Below are 15,874 nucleotides of genomic sequence, written 5' to 3'. Positions count from 1 at the left end.
AGAGAGAGAGAGAGAGAGAGAGAGAGAGAGAGAGAGAGAGAGAGAGAGAGTAAAATTAAAGTTTTGATCTAGCGTTCAATGTATATATTTTGTGTATATACCTTTTGCTCATCACATTGATGTCAGATAGACTTTGAATTATATTATGAAATCATTAAACTAAGGTTTTATAAACTGTGTGTGGTTGTGGTGGGTTGGAGGGGAATTAATTTTTTCTCTCTTTCTTGGATACTGCGCTTTAATATAACGTTACTAATACTAAGTGCAGAGACTAACATGTTTGAAATTCAGGTGGAAATGACTGGGCTTGATAGCAGAGGGGAATCCTAATGGGGCCATCAAAGACCTGATTTGTACTCAACAGATGAGGCGGCTGTGAATTGTATGAAATATTGGAAATCAATAGCTTCTATGGAATTTCATTAAGCCCAGTATCCACAATTGATAGGCCCTCATAATTTGATGGATTGCACAAAGAAAATTATTAGCTGGCTCTATGGAGAAGGAGGCAATGCGCAAAACTGGGTCTTGAGAATTGGTGAACTAGGGCAATTTGTTCAGCTTGTGAAAAAAGGAAAAGAAATATTGATTTTGTTTATGTTAAAAGAAAGAAAAAACAGAGGTTAAACCTTTGCTGGACTGCACTACAAAATATGTGTGCACACGGTTGATTATTCATGAATTCTTTTTCTCTTCCCTCCCCCCCTGAACCCAACCCCCTCCCTCTCCTCCCTGACCTCTGTCACTCCGCAGCCCATGGAGAGGTGCTGGACGACGCTGACAGTGGAAACGAGAGCCGCAGTGGCAGCGAGGAGACCCATGTGTGTGAGAAGTGCTGCGCTGAGTTCTTCAAGTGGTCCGACTTCTGTGAACATTTGAAGAGCTGCACCAAGAACCCGCTGGTGCTCATTGTAAATGAGAATGAGGGCACGCCCGATCCTCCCCAGGAGTACCCTGTCGAGCCCTCCCCTGAACCCAGCTGCTCCAGCGAACAAGCGGACAGCGACGAGCCCGGAGAGGGCAACCACAGCCCGGCCGGAGACATCGATGAGGTCCCAGAGTTGACGGGCTTCGAGGGGGTCGGCGCCCTGGAGAAGGAGGACGACGCCATGGAAGTGGAGCTGTCTCCTGAGAAAATCTTGGATCCTGAAGAGCAAGACATGTCCCCTGAGCCTGAAGGCTGCCTACCTCTGCTCAGTGACGCATCCCCCTCCCCTGCCACCGGCTATGCTATGCCTAGCACCAACGTCACCCTGGAGACGCTGCACGGCACTCGGGTGGCCGTGGCTCAGTTCTCGCAGAGCGTGAAGGCTGCAGTGGGCAGTGGCGTCTCCACCATGGCCATTCCCATGATCCTGGACCAGCTGATGGCCCTCCAGCAGCAGCAGATCCACCAGCTGCAGCTGATAGAGCAAATACGTAATCAGGTGGCGCTGATGAACAGACCGTCATCCTCCCAGCCGGCTCTCAACCATCACACACACCACAGTACCAATACTGGGGCCCAAAGCGCTCCCTCTGTCGGTGGTCCGTCGATACCAAGCCAGCTTCAGATTCACAGCTTCATCACTCCTCCGGTCCATCAGCTACCAATGAGATTGCCAGCTTCTCTCGGTGGTCCAGGCCCGTCCTCTCTGACCTCAGCAATGGATGTGCCGCTGTCACACACACCGCAGAGCCAGCCGTCTCTCAACTCTCTCAACTCTTCAGTGCCCAGCACTTCCTCAAACAATTCGGCCTTCCCACCAACCAATGGCAGTGTTCTTTCATCTCTGCTGCCATCCATCTCATCCTCCGGCTCGAATAACATCAACAATGGTAGTAGTTTGACCGCAAGTGGCAGTGGAATCAGTAGCAGCAGCTCAGCCCTCCCCAGAAACACCACCACACCTCCATCGCTGAGCCACAGCAGTCTGCTAAGCTCAGCCTCCAACCTACCACTGATATCTCACAGCTCTTCCAGCAGTGTGATCTTCCCCAACCCGCTTGCCAGCATAGCAGCAACGGCAAATGCTCTGGACCCACTCTCTGCTCTGATGAAGCATCGCAAGGGAAAACCCCCCAACGTGTCTGTGTTCGACACAAAACCAAGCTCCGAGGACCCATTCTTCAAGCATAAGTGTCGATTCTGTGCCAAGGTGTTTGGTAGTGACAGTGCCCTGCAGATCCACTTGCGCTCGCATACTGGTGAGAGGCCCTTCAAGTGTAACATATGTGGCAACCGCTTTTCTACCAAGGGCAACCTCAAAGTCCACTTTCAGAGGCACAAAGAGAAATATCCCCACATTCAGATGAACCCATACCCTGTGCCAGAGTACCTGGACAATGTACCCACTAGCTCAGGCATTCCCTATGGCATGTCTCTGCCGCCAGAGAAGCCTGTTACCACATGGCTAGACAGCAAACCAGTCCTGCCCACCATCCCTACCTCAGTTGGGCTTCAGCTTCCTCCCACTTTGCCAAGCATGATGGGAGGTTTTGGTGAGTCTCCAAGCCTCACCCCACTCAATAGATCACCTCAAAGAACTTCTCCACCCTCAAGTGAGTGTGCATCTCTCTCACCGAATATCCTCACTGACTCTGGCATGACCACTTTGTCACCCTCCCCAAAACCAAGCCTAGGGAGCGATCCTCCTCCTCTCCTGAAGCCTGAGGGTATTCACCTTCCCCCAACTTGCTCAAGACCTGGGGAGAACACCTACACGAATACCACCGTGACTCAAGTAAACCTTTCCACAAATGTCAGCTCTACCACCTTGTCTAGCAGTGGTCAGGTACCTAAACCAATCTCAAATCCTAATCCTGTGTCCCACCCAGTCCTTCCCATGCTCTCAGATCAGTTCAAGGCCAAGTTTCCCTTTGGAGGCCTCCTAGATTCTATGCAAACATCAGAGACCTCAAAATTGCAGCAATTGGTTGAAAACATTGACAAGAAAATGACAGACCCAAATCAATGTGTGATCTGCCATCGTGTGCTGAGCTGTCAGAGTGCGCTGAAGATGCATTACCGGATCCACACTGGCGAGAGGCCCTTCAAGTGCAAGATATGTGGGAGGGCGTTTACCACAAAAGGGAACCTGAAAACACACTTTGGTGTCCACAGGTCCAAACCTCCACTTCGTGTCCAGCACTCCTGCCCAATATGCCAGAAGAAGTTCACCAATGCTGTTGTGCTTCAGCAGCACATCCGTATGCATATGGGCGGGCAGATTCCCAACACTCCACTGCCCGAAAGCCTACAGGAGATGGACACAGACCTTTCCTTTGATGAGAGGAGCTTGGACGCAATGAGCAGTTATGATGATGACCTTCTGGATGAGATGGAGCAGGCAATGGATGATGAAGATGACCTGGGGGGAGTAGACATCGACAGTTCCAAACCATATTCCCCTGGCTGCTCACCGCCCACCTCTGTCATCTCAAGCATTGCAGCTTTGGAAAACCAGATGAAGATGATTGATTCCACTGCTAACATGAGCCACTCTTTCAGTCACAAGCTTTCACAGAATGGCAATGGCTTTGCAGGGGAGGGGGATTTCTTCTCTCATGACAACTTTTCTGGAGTAGGAGCTATTGACGGTCAGAGCTTGGGGAGTCCAGCCCTATCGGAGTCCTCTGACTCCTTGCAGCACCTGTCGCCAGCTCACAGCCATTCAGAGAGTCTCCATCCAAAGTCCCCCATGACACTTCACATTAACAATGGCGGTGGTGCCTCAACAGCCGAAGAAGGGCAGGAGATCCATATCCCAGCGGCAACAGTTAAGTCTGAGAAATCTGAGACTCCCTCTCCGCTCCCTGCCTCTGAAGGCACAGGGGCTCTGGACCTGACTGCCACTCAACCTGGCAGGCATTTCATCAAGGATGAGAGCCACTTCAACATGCTGTTCCTCAGTAGAGACAGAGGTATGTACAAAACAGTTACCTCTGGGGAATCTAACACTTCCCTTAAATCGTACATTATTTGTGAATGAATGTAAATATTGACATATTTGTTAACCTCATCATTCAAATGATGAGGTGATCAAATATATCATCATTCAACCTCTATTAAATGTAAAACAAATGACTAATTTAGAAATTAACAATTTAGAAGAATTTTACAATTCAACATTAGTTACATATATATATATCAACTAATGAGACTCTCATCTTTTCCTCAGGCCTCAATCCTCCAAATCTGGCAAGCACAGCGTCTAACATGATCAAAATGGAAATGAACGGACATGGTAAGACGATGTCGCTGACGGACAGCCCCCACCTGCCCCTGGGCATCCAAGTTCCAGCCGTGGCACCCCAAACAACCATGAGCCCCAGCATCACGCCAATGCTCGCCCCACCACCTCCGCGGCGCACACCTAAGCAGCACAACTGCCACTCATGCGGGAAGAACTTCTCTTCAGCCAGTGCCCTGCAGATCCATGAGCGCACACACACGGGCGAGAAGCCGTTCGGCTGTTCGATATGTGGAAGGGCTTTCACCACAAAAGGCAATCTAAAGGTAGGTTTGGCTACAGTGGAATGCATGTCACTAAACCTTTTAAAATTGTGCAGAAATTGGAAAGTGTCCTTCCTCACTTTCACCACACATAGTTTCTATCTTACTTCATCCACAGAATACATGTAACATTTACAGACAAGCCAGCATTACAATAGATATTTGCGTATGTTCTTAATATTTGATGGTGTTTCCCTCAGGTTCACATGGGGACACATATGTGGAACAATGCCCCCGCCCGCAGAGGTCGACGCCTGTCCGTGGAGAATCCCATGGCACTGCTGGGTGGCGATGCCATGAAGTTCAGTGAGATGTTTCAGAAGGACCTGGCTGCTCGGGCCATGAACGTCGACCCAGGCTTCTGGAACCAATATGCGGCCGCCATCACCAATGGCCTGGCCATGAAAAACAATGAGATCTCAGTGATCCAGAATGGGGGCATCACCCAGCTTCCCATTAGCCTAGGGGGAACTGGAATGCCTTCCCTCGGGTCGATGTCTGGAGGGATGGACCGGGTGCATGCTGACCGTAGCCCTCCGATGACAGGCATGGAGAAGGCTGGACTTGAGTTGGGATCCACCCGACCTTTCTCCAGGTTCATGGAGGAGAACAAAGAAATCGGAATCAATTAAAGACTTGCCAGTGTTATTACAAGGTAGGCTTTGAAAAAGTCTGAAAGTAAAAAGAAAAAAGAAACTGCTATTACAGTTTGAACTCATACGTACTATATTATGTACAGCTGAAGTAATTTCTTTGTTTGATTTTGGAAATATAGTATTTAGTATTCATTAGAGGTCTTTGCCTTTCCCTCATTCACCTCCTTGATATTTCGCCCATATGAAAAATACTTTGTCTCTTGTTTGAGAGTCTGTCGTCTTGCAAGATTTGCATGGTATTCATTGGTTTCTATCAGTATGTTTGACTGCTTTTAGGAAGAAAAAAACAGTATACTGTCTCATTTGTGATCAGAAAGCATCATATTTGAACAGGACTTAAGCAGGCGGGATGAGAGCTTGGCATAAGGACTACATGCTAAAGTCCTGTTTGGAAAGCGCTACACGATTGCTCCTTTTTAAATAAGGGCTAGGGATAAATTGAAGAAAGGACTGAAATGAACTGTTTCTGTGTTCGCCTGGTAATTTTTTCTCACAAACTAGAAAACTTGAACAAAAAAAGGTTTGAACTATTTTAATCTTTACATTTAGTCTCCCAGCATTGTCTTATAATATTGTCCTGTGTCTTTAGTATTTATAATATTGACAAAAAAGCGGGTATACAAAATATATTTAATGACCCAGGCATTTTATTGATCCATTTTTTTCTAAAATGCAGGCTTCGCTTATGAATATCTCCTTCAATAAAGATGACCTGTCATTCAACAGATAAAAAGGTTGATTATTTTTTTTGTGATATCTTTAGAGAGACTATGTGAGACATGGTACACGGTAAAAGGGGAGAGATATCTAAAGCTGCTATGAACACAACCCTGCTTTTAACCTTTGTAAAAAGAGAAGAAAAATATCCTTTGGAGAAATATCTATGTATAGAAATACAGACAAATCTAAGAACAGGTATGCATATTTTGTATCACATAAAAATAGACATCATGAGTTGGGAGTATTTGTCATGTTTGTGAATGCACTTTTTAAAACGAGACGTTTTGTCTGTGAGTTACCGTTAACCTTTTGACTGAGCTATCTATCACGTGCTGTTAAAAAAAAAATGTTTTCAGCATACCACTCCTACAATTTGCAAAATTGGTTGTCTGTTGTTGCATCTGTACCACCCAGAGTGCAAACCCAACAATCAAAGCGTTCGTAAATAAAAAAAGACAACAGGTCACCCATGTTTAGTCGTGTCCTTCTGTGCATCGTTCTTTGCATATTTGTATTACATATTAGATATAAGTACAGCATCATCAAAATCATTTTCCAGAAAATAGTCAAATAAATATACCATATACATTTTGTAATATCTGTTGTATTGTTCATTTGGTGAAGTGAACAATATGTCGTTAATTTGTTGAATAGCTTTTTTTTTTGCTACAAGTAAGCCACATACAATTCTTACGAATCAATTTTATTAGTTGTTATTTCAATTTATTAATTTAAAAGAGGCTGTTACGTGCAAACACATAATTATGTTTAATGGTGGTTCAACTTAACAAAACATTGTTTATAAAAGGTTCTTCAAATATATAATTTAAATAAAATATTCTAGAAAATAACGTGAATTGTCAAATGAGTTAAGACCTTTTGGGACAAATGGCTGTCGTTGACCTGTTCCAGAGATGGGCTTCGCTTTCCAGAAACGCAAGACTGCATGTGTGAGCCTGTAGAAGTGTATGCGTGTATGCAGGACTGTGCTACAGAGATGGTGATAATGGTAAATCCATTACTCTAGAAATAAATTAATATTAGCCCCCTGAATGTGACCACATAAGTCGCAATACAGACACCCCCCATCCCACAATGGTCTAATGTTATGTAATGTATGAGCAAATTACATTTTGGACACAATAACCACTGTAACTACACCCAGCAAACAATTTGACAATGTGGACCTGATGACTTTTAAAAGTGATTGCTTTGTTTGAGTAGCCTAACTGAGAACATGTGGCACCATCATAATACGTATGAGATAGGGACTGTGTTTGTCCTGACAACAATAAGTCTTGGGACGTACTCTGCCAATATGTCTGCAATGATAATTTTGGATAAGTGGTTATTTTCACATCATATCTAAGTTGCATTCCAGTAATTCTGTGGCAGTTTGTAACTATATGACACTATTGTGTCTGGGTTCACTCGTGGTCTCATAGAACAACCACACACACACACACACACATACACACACACACACACACACACACACACACACACACACACACACACACACACACACACACACACACACACACACACACACACACACACACACACACACACACACACACACACACACACATATATATATAATGTTAATTTATTTAGTAATTCAGGGTAATTTAGAACGATGAACTTACTTATTAATAACATCGTAATTTATAAATACAGAGTTTCATGCTTTCATAGACATTTCTGTACAACAAATGTACACACAGTTGGATATCATTTATCCTCGGAATCTCCCTTAAGCCCGTTCCTTGACCATGTAGGGAGGTACTTTTTATGACATCCAACTCAGTTGCACCAGCGCGCTACCTGTCCTCGGAGAATGGCACGGCATGAACCGGCAGAGACAGGCGTGGGGACGTTGCTGTGGGCTGTTTGTTTAATGCCCTGCCTACTGTGAAAGTCTACCAGAAACAGCCGCAGTAAATATCCCCATTGATCCAGAGGCAGGGGGCCCTGCGATGATGTAGTGGCGAAGAGCCACTGGAGTAAATCTACCCGACAGTAATCCAATCCCAATCTCAAGGCCCTGGGATCTTAGATAGGTGCTTTAAATCCAAAAGTGATCCTTTTTTGCACAACTTCTTTTTCTTTTCGTTGTTCTTGCTCCTCTTTTCCTCCCCCTCTCCCACCCTCCCCCCTGCTTTCTCTCTATCTGAGCCTGAAATCAATACACATTTCTTTCCTTCACTAGCTGTGCTTTACCTGTCTCAAAATATTACAGGCAATAAGGATTTCACGTTCTGGGCTTTGCTCTCACAATAAACACAATCTACCCCTCCAATTTAGTTAACTGTTAATTTTTACTGTGCCTGATTTAAATATGGTATTGTGCGTCCAAGAAAAACCTGTCAAATGAATGTACACCCCTGCTGGGATAGTTGCCATTCTCTTAAATGAAGGCCTGTACAGGAAGGTCTTGAATCCCCTTTTGGCGAGGGTTCACCTTTAAAGGCCAAGGAGCTGCCCACCTACTGCTTGGCTGCTTTCTTGGCCGCTCTGCGAGGAGTAGGTTTTCAAACAGGCCCGTAAAGATGACAAAGTTATGTTCTCCAGATCTCTAGCTATACGACGGGGTGGGTGGCTAGCACGTTCAGATTCTTTCCTGTATGGATTGGCTGGATGGATGGTGGATGAAGCATGTGGTATAATAAGGTATAATACCTTAAGACTTTTATTCTGCTCAGTATCAGTGCGACACATAGCCTCTGTTTGTGTGTGTGTGTGTGTGTGTGTGTGTGTGTGTGTGTGTGTGTGTGTGTGTGTGTGTGTGTGTGTGTGTGTGTGTGTGTGTGTGTGTGTGTGTGTGTGTGTGTGTTTCTGTATGCATACTGTATATCAGTCTTACAAATTACGTTGACGATTGCACCTCTTTAGATATTGTATATTCAGGGGAATATGACAAAGGTCTACACCGTGCCGGTTCAATAATAAAGCGTAGCGTAGACCTTTTTTCAAGTCTTACGAATGCAGAGTTTTAGTTTTCAAAGAGTCCTCATCCTTGTTTTAACTATGCAAGGTCAACAGCATTTTCATAGTCAAGGTGAGGATGGGCTTATCTTGCGCAGTTTTCAACAAACATGTTTTTTCACCACAAAAAAAACACACCAAAAACCAACCAATCAATGATTGTGGGGATCCCAGAGTGGCTGTACACCTCAAAAGGAAGAAGTCATCAATTAAGCAAAGTCACAGGAACAGGCGTAATTCGTCAGAGTGGCCGTGGATCAGCCATTGTGTTCGGTTTGGACGTGACAAATGGCGGCCCTCTTCTGTGTGACCAAGGTTACCGATCGATAGAGATCATCATTCTGATGTGGCCTTTTATCTCACAGCCCTGCTCCCCAAAGCCCTATATTATTCCTCACACAGAGATATCAAAGGAGGTGGAGGTAGAGCAGGAGGAGGAGGAGAAGGCAGCGGGGGGAGGAGGAGGAGGAGGAGGAAGAGGTGTCAAGGGGCCAAGAGTCTGCTTGTACTCTTTGTCCCCCTCCATCTTGCAGACATTATTTTGGCCCGAGGTTGTCCCTGGGACTTTGGAAGACGACCCCAGTCTACGGGGATGGTCTGTCTCGATCATGTGCTCACTGGGGGAGTTGTAGATGTCCATTGTGGAGGGCCGTCTGGGTGGTCACCGAGGTATGGGTTGATCTCGCGAGCCTGTTTCCCCCCTCGCCAGTAGTTCTTCAAACGTGTCAAATCCGGCTGAGAGTAAAGCCTCCTGGGCGGGTATTGATCCGCGCCATTATGGAATTCTATGCCAATAAACTGCCATGACTTACTGTAACAGTCCAATGATTAGGGCCCACTTGTGTCACATGACCACAGAGAGCTTCCTCATTATCAGAGGCCATTATGACTAAATGGAGTTTTGCAATTGAGTTACGGAATGACAAATATTGACTTGTTTTAGCTTAAATCGTCTGGTTTAACTGTGTTATTGGTATGCAGGCTTATAGAGTTGCCAGTAATAGCAATGTCTTTATGACTATCATGAACCACAATGATGCTAATACTTGAATGAATGCATATCCTTATATATTACCCGTATTTTTTGTAAATGAGGTTTGTAAAGCCAATTTGATATGATGATTTTTTGGACAAAAAAAATCTAACATTTACTACTCCCAACTGTTGTGAAATATAAACTTTGGAGTTACTCAACTCCAAAGGTTACCATGCAACCCATACTCAACATTGCACCATCTTACTTTGTCAAATCTGTTGAGGTTCTCACAAGTAATGAAACATGAGATCAGGAACCAAACGTAAAATATGCATGGACACTATCTATTACTTGTTTCCAGATCACCCCATCTCTAAGAAATTGAGGATATTACATTGCACACCACGTTAAACCCCTCATAGTTCCAACACAGTGTATCACAGCTCCTGAGCTGTGTATATGGTATTCAAGCCCTTAAGTATGTGACATTGAAACTATGCTATTCACTGCAAAACTAAATAGAGCCACAGCATGTTACAATGGGCCAGAGCACAACTTGGCTATCGTCATTTTGCAAATTTTGCTTCAATTTTATGCTTCATGATGGGGTATCGTAAACCTATGCAAAATACAATTTAAAAATGATCGCAAAAAAACAGCATATTTTTTATTTTCCTATCAGACAAAACAACCAGATCTTGGGCATCTTTCACCCCAGGAACAATGGGATGAACGGCAAACCTTACTCTTGCTGATGCATGGAATTTGGGAGAGTTGGAAGATGTCACTGTCAATAATTGACATGATGAGAGAATCAATGCAGAAGCCTTGCTGCCAGGCAATAATCCATCCAAACTGATCACGCTTCAAATTGCCTGGAGGTATTGATTACATGTGCAGGCCCAGAAAACATGGTAAGCACTGAGCAATAACAATCAAGCAAAGAGACAGATGTTTTCTCCCCCTTCTTGAAATTCTTCATTGTGTTGCTCAATGCTTTATTTAATATAACAGTGACTCACGCGATCCTCTTCACTTGTTTAGTCACGAACCAGCTCAAAATATACGTAAATAAGTACAAAGCAATCTATTTATTTTGGTGCTTGGCACATACAAGGTCTTCGTTTGGAGGCTCAGTGTGGCCTCACTTTGATCTACAAGAACCTGGAAAATGCAGAGCAGCTGTCTGTGATCACAGCAGACCATTGCATTACACCTTATCATTTCCTCTAGACCTGAAACCTAAACTCAAGCCTCATCAATAATGGAGCTGTGATCCACCACCCTTTAAAATCTCATGGCAAATCGTACTCTCTGGTCTCGGACATTATTTTACCTTCAAATGTTCTTTCATCCGTTTTTCTTCTCTAATGGGCTTTAGTCTTTTTCATGCTTTTTGTAGATGTTAAGACCTTTTGCACATCTAATCTGTTGCATAAACTACAGGCCCTGTGTGAATGGATCAAAATGGCCTCTTATGGTGGGTTTTAATTTCCTACATGGATTTTCCCATTAATCAACAAACTAAGTGTTCACTTTCAATGTAGTCCTTTAATAAAAAAACCTTTGGATGAATGTGTCCGTTCAACCATCATTTGTTTTGCTTTTTGTTTTGGTTCAGACAAGCGAAATACCCACCATTGTCTCTAGGCAACAAAGATATTCTTAGCTTTTTTGTGCCCTCTATTATCCAACTGTCTGTCCAACTAAATTATTAAACACACTGAATCTGGTTAAGTAGTGTACATTTTCCTTAAGGTCAGAAAGTTCATTAAGCATGGACTGCCATTGATTGTATCCATATGTAAGCTTGGTGTAGGTTTTCTCTTGTATCGTCTACTATTAGAGACAGCATTTAAAGGTCTCAGCCCTTGCATTACTACAGTAATGAAAGCAAGAATCCATTAGACTCTGTGCCTGCCACTCCTTGTAATGAAAATGTCATCAGATATACCGTAAATATACAGTTACAGCAGAATCTCCTGCAATGGGCATATATTATGCTGTGACTCAACTCCCTTCTGCCCAATGCACAAACAGGCAACATCTTGAAGTAGATTAAGGAACATCTTAGACTATTTTTGTAAGAAATAGAATGTGCCACCACCAATCCAACAAAACACAAGCACGCACACACACACACACACACACACACACACACACACACACACACACACACACACACACACACACACACACACACACACACACACACACACACACACACACACACACACACACACAAACACACACACACACACACACACACACACACACACACACACACACACACACACACACACACACACACACACACACAAACACACACACACACACACACACACACACACACACACACACACACACACACACACACACACACACACACACACACACACAAACTAACACTTAAAGCAAGGTTTTCTTAAAAAATCTACGATTACTATGACAGCTGTGATATCAATATCATAGCAACACACTTGTGTCAATCGACGTGAAGCCGATAAAGATCAGTAATTTGATTGAATGTGTGCAAAACTACTCATACTTCACACGGGCTGACTTTGATCGTAAAACTATTTGAAATCATATCAGATGCTGCGACAAAAGGCGAGGGCGCAGCCAATCAGCAGAGATGATTTCATATAGAGGGGCTCTCGGGTTTCACCGTCATAAATAACTCACGGTAATCCCATATTTCTCTGACTTGTCTCATTTGTGCTAGGGATGGAAAAAGTGGAGCTGTGACAAACATTGTTAGCGAGACGTCTCAGCCAGGCTTCATGTGCCTTGGCGGCTCCCCTCCTCCTCCCCCTACTCCTCCACCACCTTCTCCACCTCATCCAACTCCCCCTCCACCTCCTCCTCCTCCATCTCCCCCTCCACCTCCTCCTCCTCCAACTCCCCCTCTACCTCCTCCTCCTCCAACTCCCCCTCCACCTCCTCCTCCTCCATCTCCCCCTCTACCTCCTCCTCCTCCAACTCCCCCTCTACCTCCTCCTCCTCCAACTCCCCCTCCACCTCCTCCTCCTCCATCTCCCCCTCCACCTCCTCCTCCTCCAACTCCCCTCTACCTCCTCCTCCTCCAACTCCCCCTCCACCTCCTCCTCCTCCATCTCCCCCTCCACCTCCTCCTCCTCCATCTCCCCCTCCTCCTCCTCCATCTCCCCCTCCACCTCCTCCTCCTCCATCTCCCCCTCTACCTCCACCTCATCCATCTCCCCCTCCACCTCCTCCTCCTCCATCTCCCCCTCCACCTCCTCCTCCTCCATCTCCCCCTCTACCTCCACCTCATCCATCTCCCCCTCCACCTCCTCCTCCTCCATCTCCCCCTCTACCTCCTCCTCCTCCAACTCCCCCTCCACCTCCTCCTCCTCCATCTCCCCCTCTACCTCCTCCTCCTCCATCTCCCCCTCCACCTCCTCCTCCTCCATCTCCCCCTCTACCTCCTCCTCCTCCAACTCCCCCTCCACCTCCTCCTCCTCCATCTCCCCCTCTACCTCCTCCTCCTCCATCTCCCCCTCCACCTCCTCCTCCTCCATCTCCCCCTCCTTCTCTGACGCCTCCAACCTAATCATACCCCTTAACCTCTTCAACCCCTTCTATTATGCAGTGCATATTTTAACAAATGACTTATTTTGAAGGAACTTCAAACCAGATACGAGTAAATGACCATCTATGGTTGGTGCGCTAAAATGATCCCAGTTTCCTGTGTAATTAAGTAAAAATAACACAACAACAGCCAGTCAGGCTGCATTTAAATGTACACACTTGATTGTCCCTAAAGTGATAACAAGGAGGATGCTAATGCGTTTGTGTATGAGTCCGTCTCGGTAGGATTTCTAACCAGGATTTCTAACCAGGATTTATTCCTACGTAAGCCTCAACAACTCCCCCAACCTGCACTGAGATCTTCTTCCTACACGTGCAATTTTCCAAAGGCAACCACTTGTCAAGCAATAATTATGCTGAAGTTTTCAATTACCCTCCCTCCGTTTCATTAACAAAAAATGTTTGGCTATTGTATAATTAGATATATGAGCTTACCACCTACATTTAGCATAGCCACTACACAGCAGCCTGATGGAACGCAGGGAAGGGTTTCAGCATGTGTGCGTTTATGGTTGGCTGAGGAGTACACTGTGAAGTAAGTTCGGCTAGACATCATGCAGCATTATGCAGGCCCTTTATGCCCCCCCCCCCCCACACACACACACACACACACACACACACACACACACACACACACACACACACACACACACACACACACACTCACACACACACACACACACACACACACACACACACACACACACACACACACACACACACACACACACACACACACACACACACACACACACACACACACACACTCCCACCATTTACTTTGGTCCTGTAATCTGTACAAAGTATACAGGCCTGTTAAAAGAGAATCACTGGAAGTTTGATTAAATGTAGGGTATGGCTGTATATCAGATTTAAGTTGTTATCTGCATTCACTGATGCACCTCTTAACAAGTGGTTTGTTTGCTCTTGTGCAAACAGGAATGTCCTTGCTTGTGTTAAGAATCATTTCATACTCCGGACTTGTACCAAACGTGTACCAAATCGAACCACATTATTGTGTTCACTCTGTCCTCTTTTGTCCTATTATCCCTTCTTTTTGATAAACATTGGCTGTGTATACGCCATTAAACTTTTAAAGCCCATATCATTATGTAACGTATGACCTATGGATTATATTATATACAAAAATGTAACTGTTCATGATGGCGGCTATCTCTCCATCTTAAGTGGCTGTACACTGTTACCTAGGCGGCTTGAGTTTCGGGGAAATGCAATCCAATACAAGCCACAGAAACACTCCTGTCCGTTCCCTTTCACATCCCTTGCAACAGGTCTCCAAGAGAGGCCAAGAATGTTCTCAGTGAAGAGGTATGCATGTGTGACCTAATTGAACAGAAAATACAATATCCGTTTTCTTTAACTTCCATTCTTTATATCGACCCTATCAGCAGGAACCTCTATGGTGCGTTTAATCAAGGGTAATCTTTAGAGAAAAGGGATCTTTTTTACTATTACTCTTCCAATGTTGGGGTTTTATTTCAATAATGTAAAGGATTATTTACGCGTTACTCCACGGAAAAACACAGCAGTCAGTGTCAGATAAGCCAAGATCAAAACGGACCAATGCTGAACGGGAACACTACACAGGAAGGCAAGGTGTGGTTGACCTGATGAAGCGCAGATAAACCCAGAAGAGTCTGGTCATCGTGGCTCAGTGATTCAGACCTGATGTATCCCTAGCCCTGGGACAGAATTATTAACATTTCATCGTCTAAACGAAGCATCCACAGTGTCCCATTTCCCAGGCCCTCATATACACTTTTCCTAATGGGATATTACTTGCCCCTATGCAAGAGTGCAACACAACAGAGAAAACAACACAAACAGTTTGCAAATGGAACCGAATCTATCGAGCTGAACATAATTGGCCACAGCCAGTCATGCACTAAGGGCATAAATATTAATCTCTATCTGCCACTACACAATTTAAAAATTATGTATATCGGACATAATTCACTGTGATTAGTGGAACTGATTGTGTTATGGTACCGATCAGTTGCAGAAATGACCAAAAGCGGAGGTCCATTTTCAAAGTAATTTTAATACTAAATGGATTTTCATCCTCTTTGTGCATAGAAGTGAGGGCCCCCAGCCAGTCGGTGCTAATTACATCCATAATCAAATGCGTTCTGTGTCTTCTTGTTAATGGCATTGATCTTTTGGAATATCCAAGCCTATATTCTGTGAGATTATTGGATAAAGTGCAGGGCGAAGTCTGCGTGACCCCAGCGGGGAGATGTCGTTGCAGACATAAGTGGGTATTAAATGGATATAATTGACAGTGACCCTTCCTGGCACTCTGTGCGGCTGGGGCCTCTGGTCCATAGATCATACAGGAGAGGGAATGAATTAACATACGTTAAGAGTGGGAACATTCAAATTGCGGGAAAAGAGATAAGGGATCCC

At 44.8% G+C, this 15,874-nt stretch overlaps 2 protein-coding genes across 2 annotated transcripts in view; both read left to right on the top strand.

Moving 5' to 3' along the window:
• Nucleotides 1-6,337, top strand: part of sall3a (spalt-like transcription factor 3a) — a 16,856-nt gene extending 10,519 nt beyond the window's left edge. The window contains exons 3-5 of the mRNA XM_060065135.1: nt 754-3,903; nt 4,161-4,498; nt 4,696-6,337. Coding sequence (XP_059921118.1) covers nt 754-3,903; nt 4,161-4,498; nt 4,696-5,127 — 3,920 coding nt within the window. The 3' untranslated portion in view covers nt 5,128-6,337. The remainder of the gene's footprint in view (nt 1-753; nt 3,904-4,160; nt 4,499-4,695) is intronic.
• A 6,349-nt stretch (nt 6,338-12,686) lies between these two features.
• Nucleotides 12,687-13,309, top strand: LOC132467919 (uncharacterized protein DDB_G0271670-like; the record flags this gene model as incomplete). The annotated part of the gene is given in 2 exon segments (XM_060065500.1): nt 12,687-12,908; nt 12,911-13,309. Coding segments are annotated over 2 exon segments (621 nt in total), but the record flags the coding sequence as incomplete, so codon positions are not given.
• Nucleotides 13,310-15,874: the final 2,565 nt, after the last annotated feature.

The sequence above is a fragment of the Gadus macrocephalus genome, chromosome 11 (genome assembly GCF_031168955.1).
Source record: "Gadus macrocephalus chromosome 11, ASM3116895v1".
Taxonomy (NCBI): Eukaryota; Metazoa; Chordata; class Actinopteri; order Gadiformes; family Gadidae; genus Gadus; species Gadus macrocephalus.
Note: the sequence above shows the minus strand (reverse complement) of the source record. Positions and strands in the feature narration are given on the sequence as shown.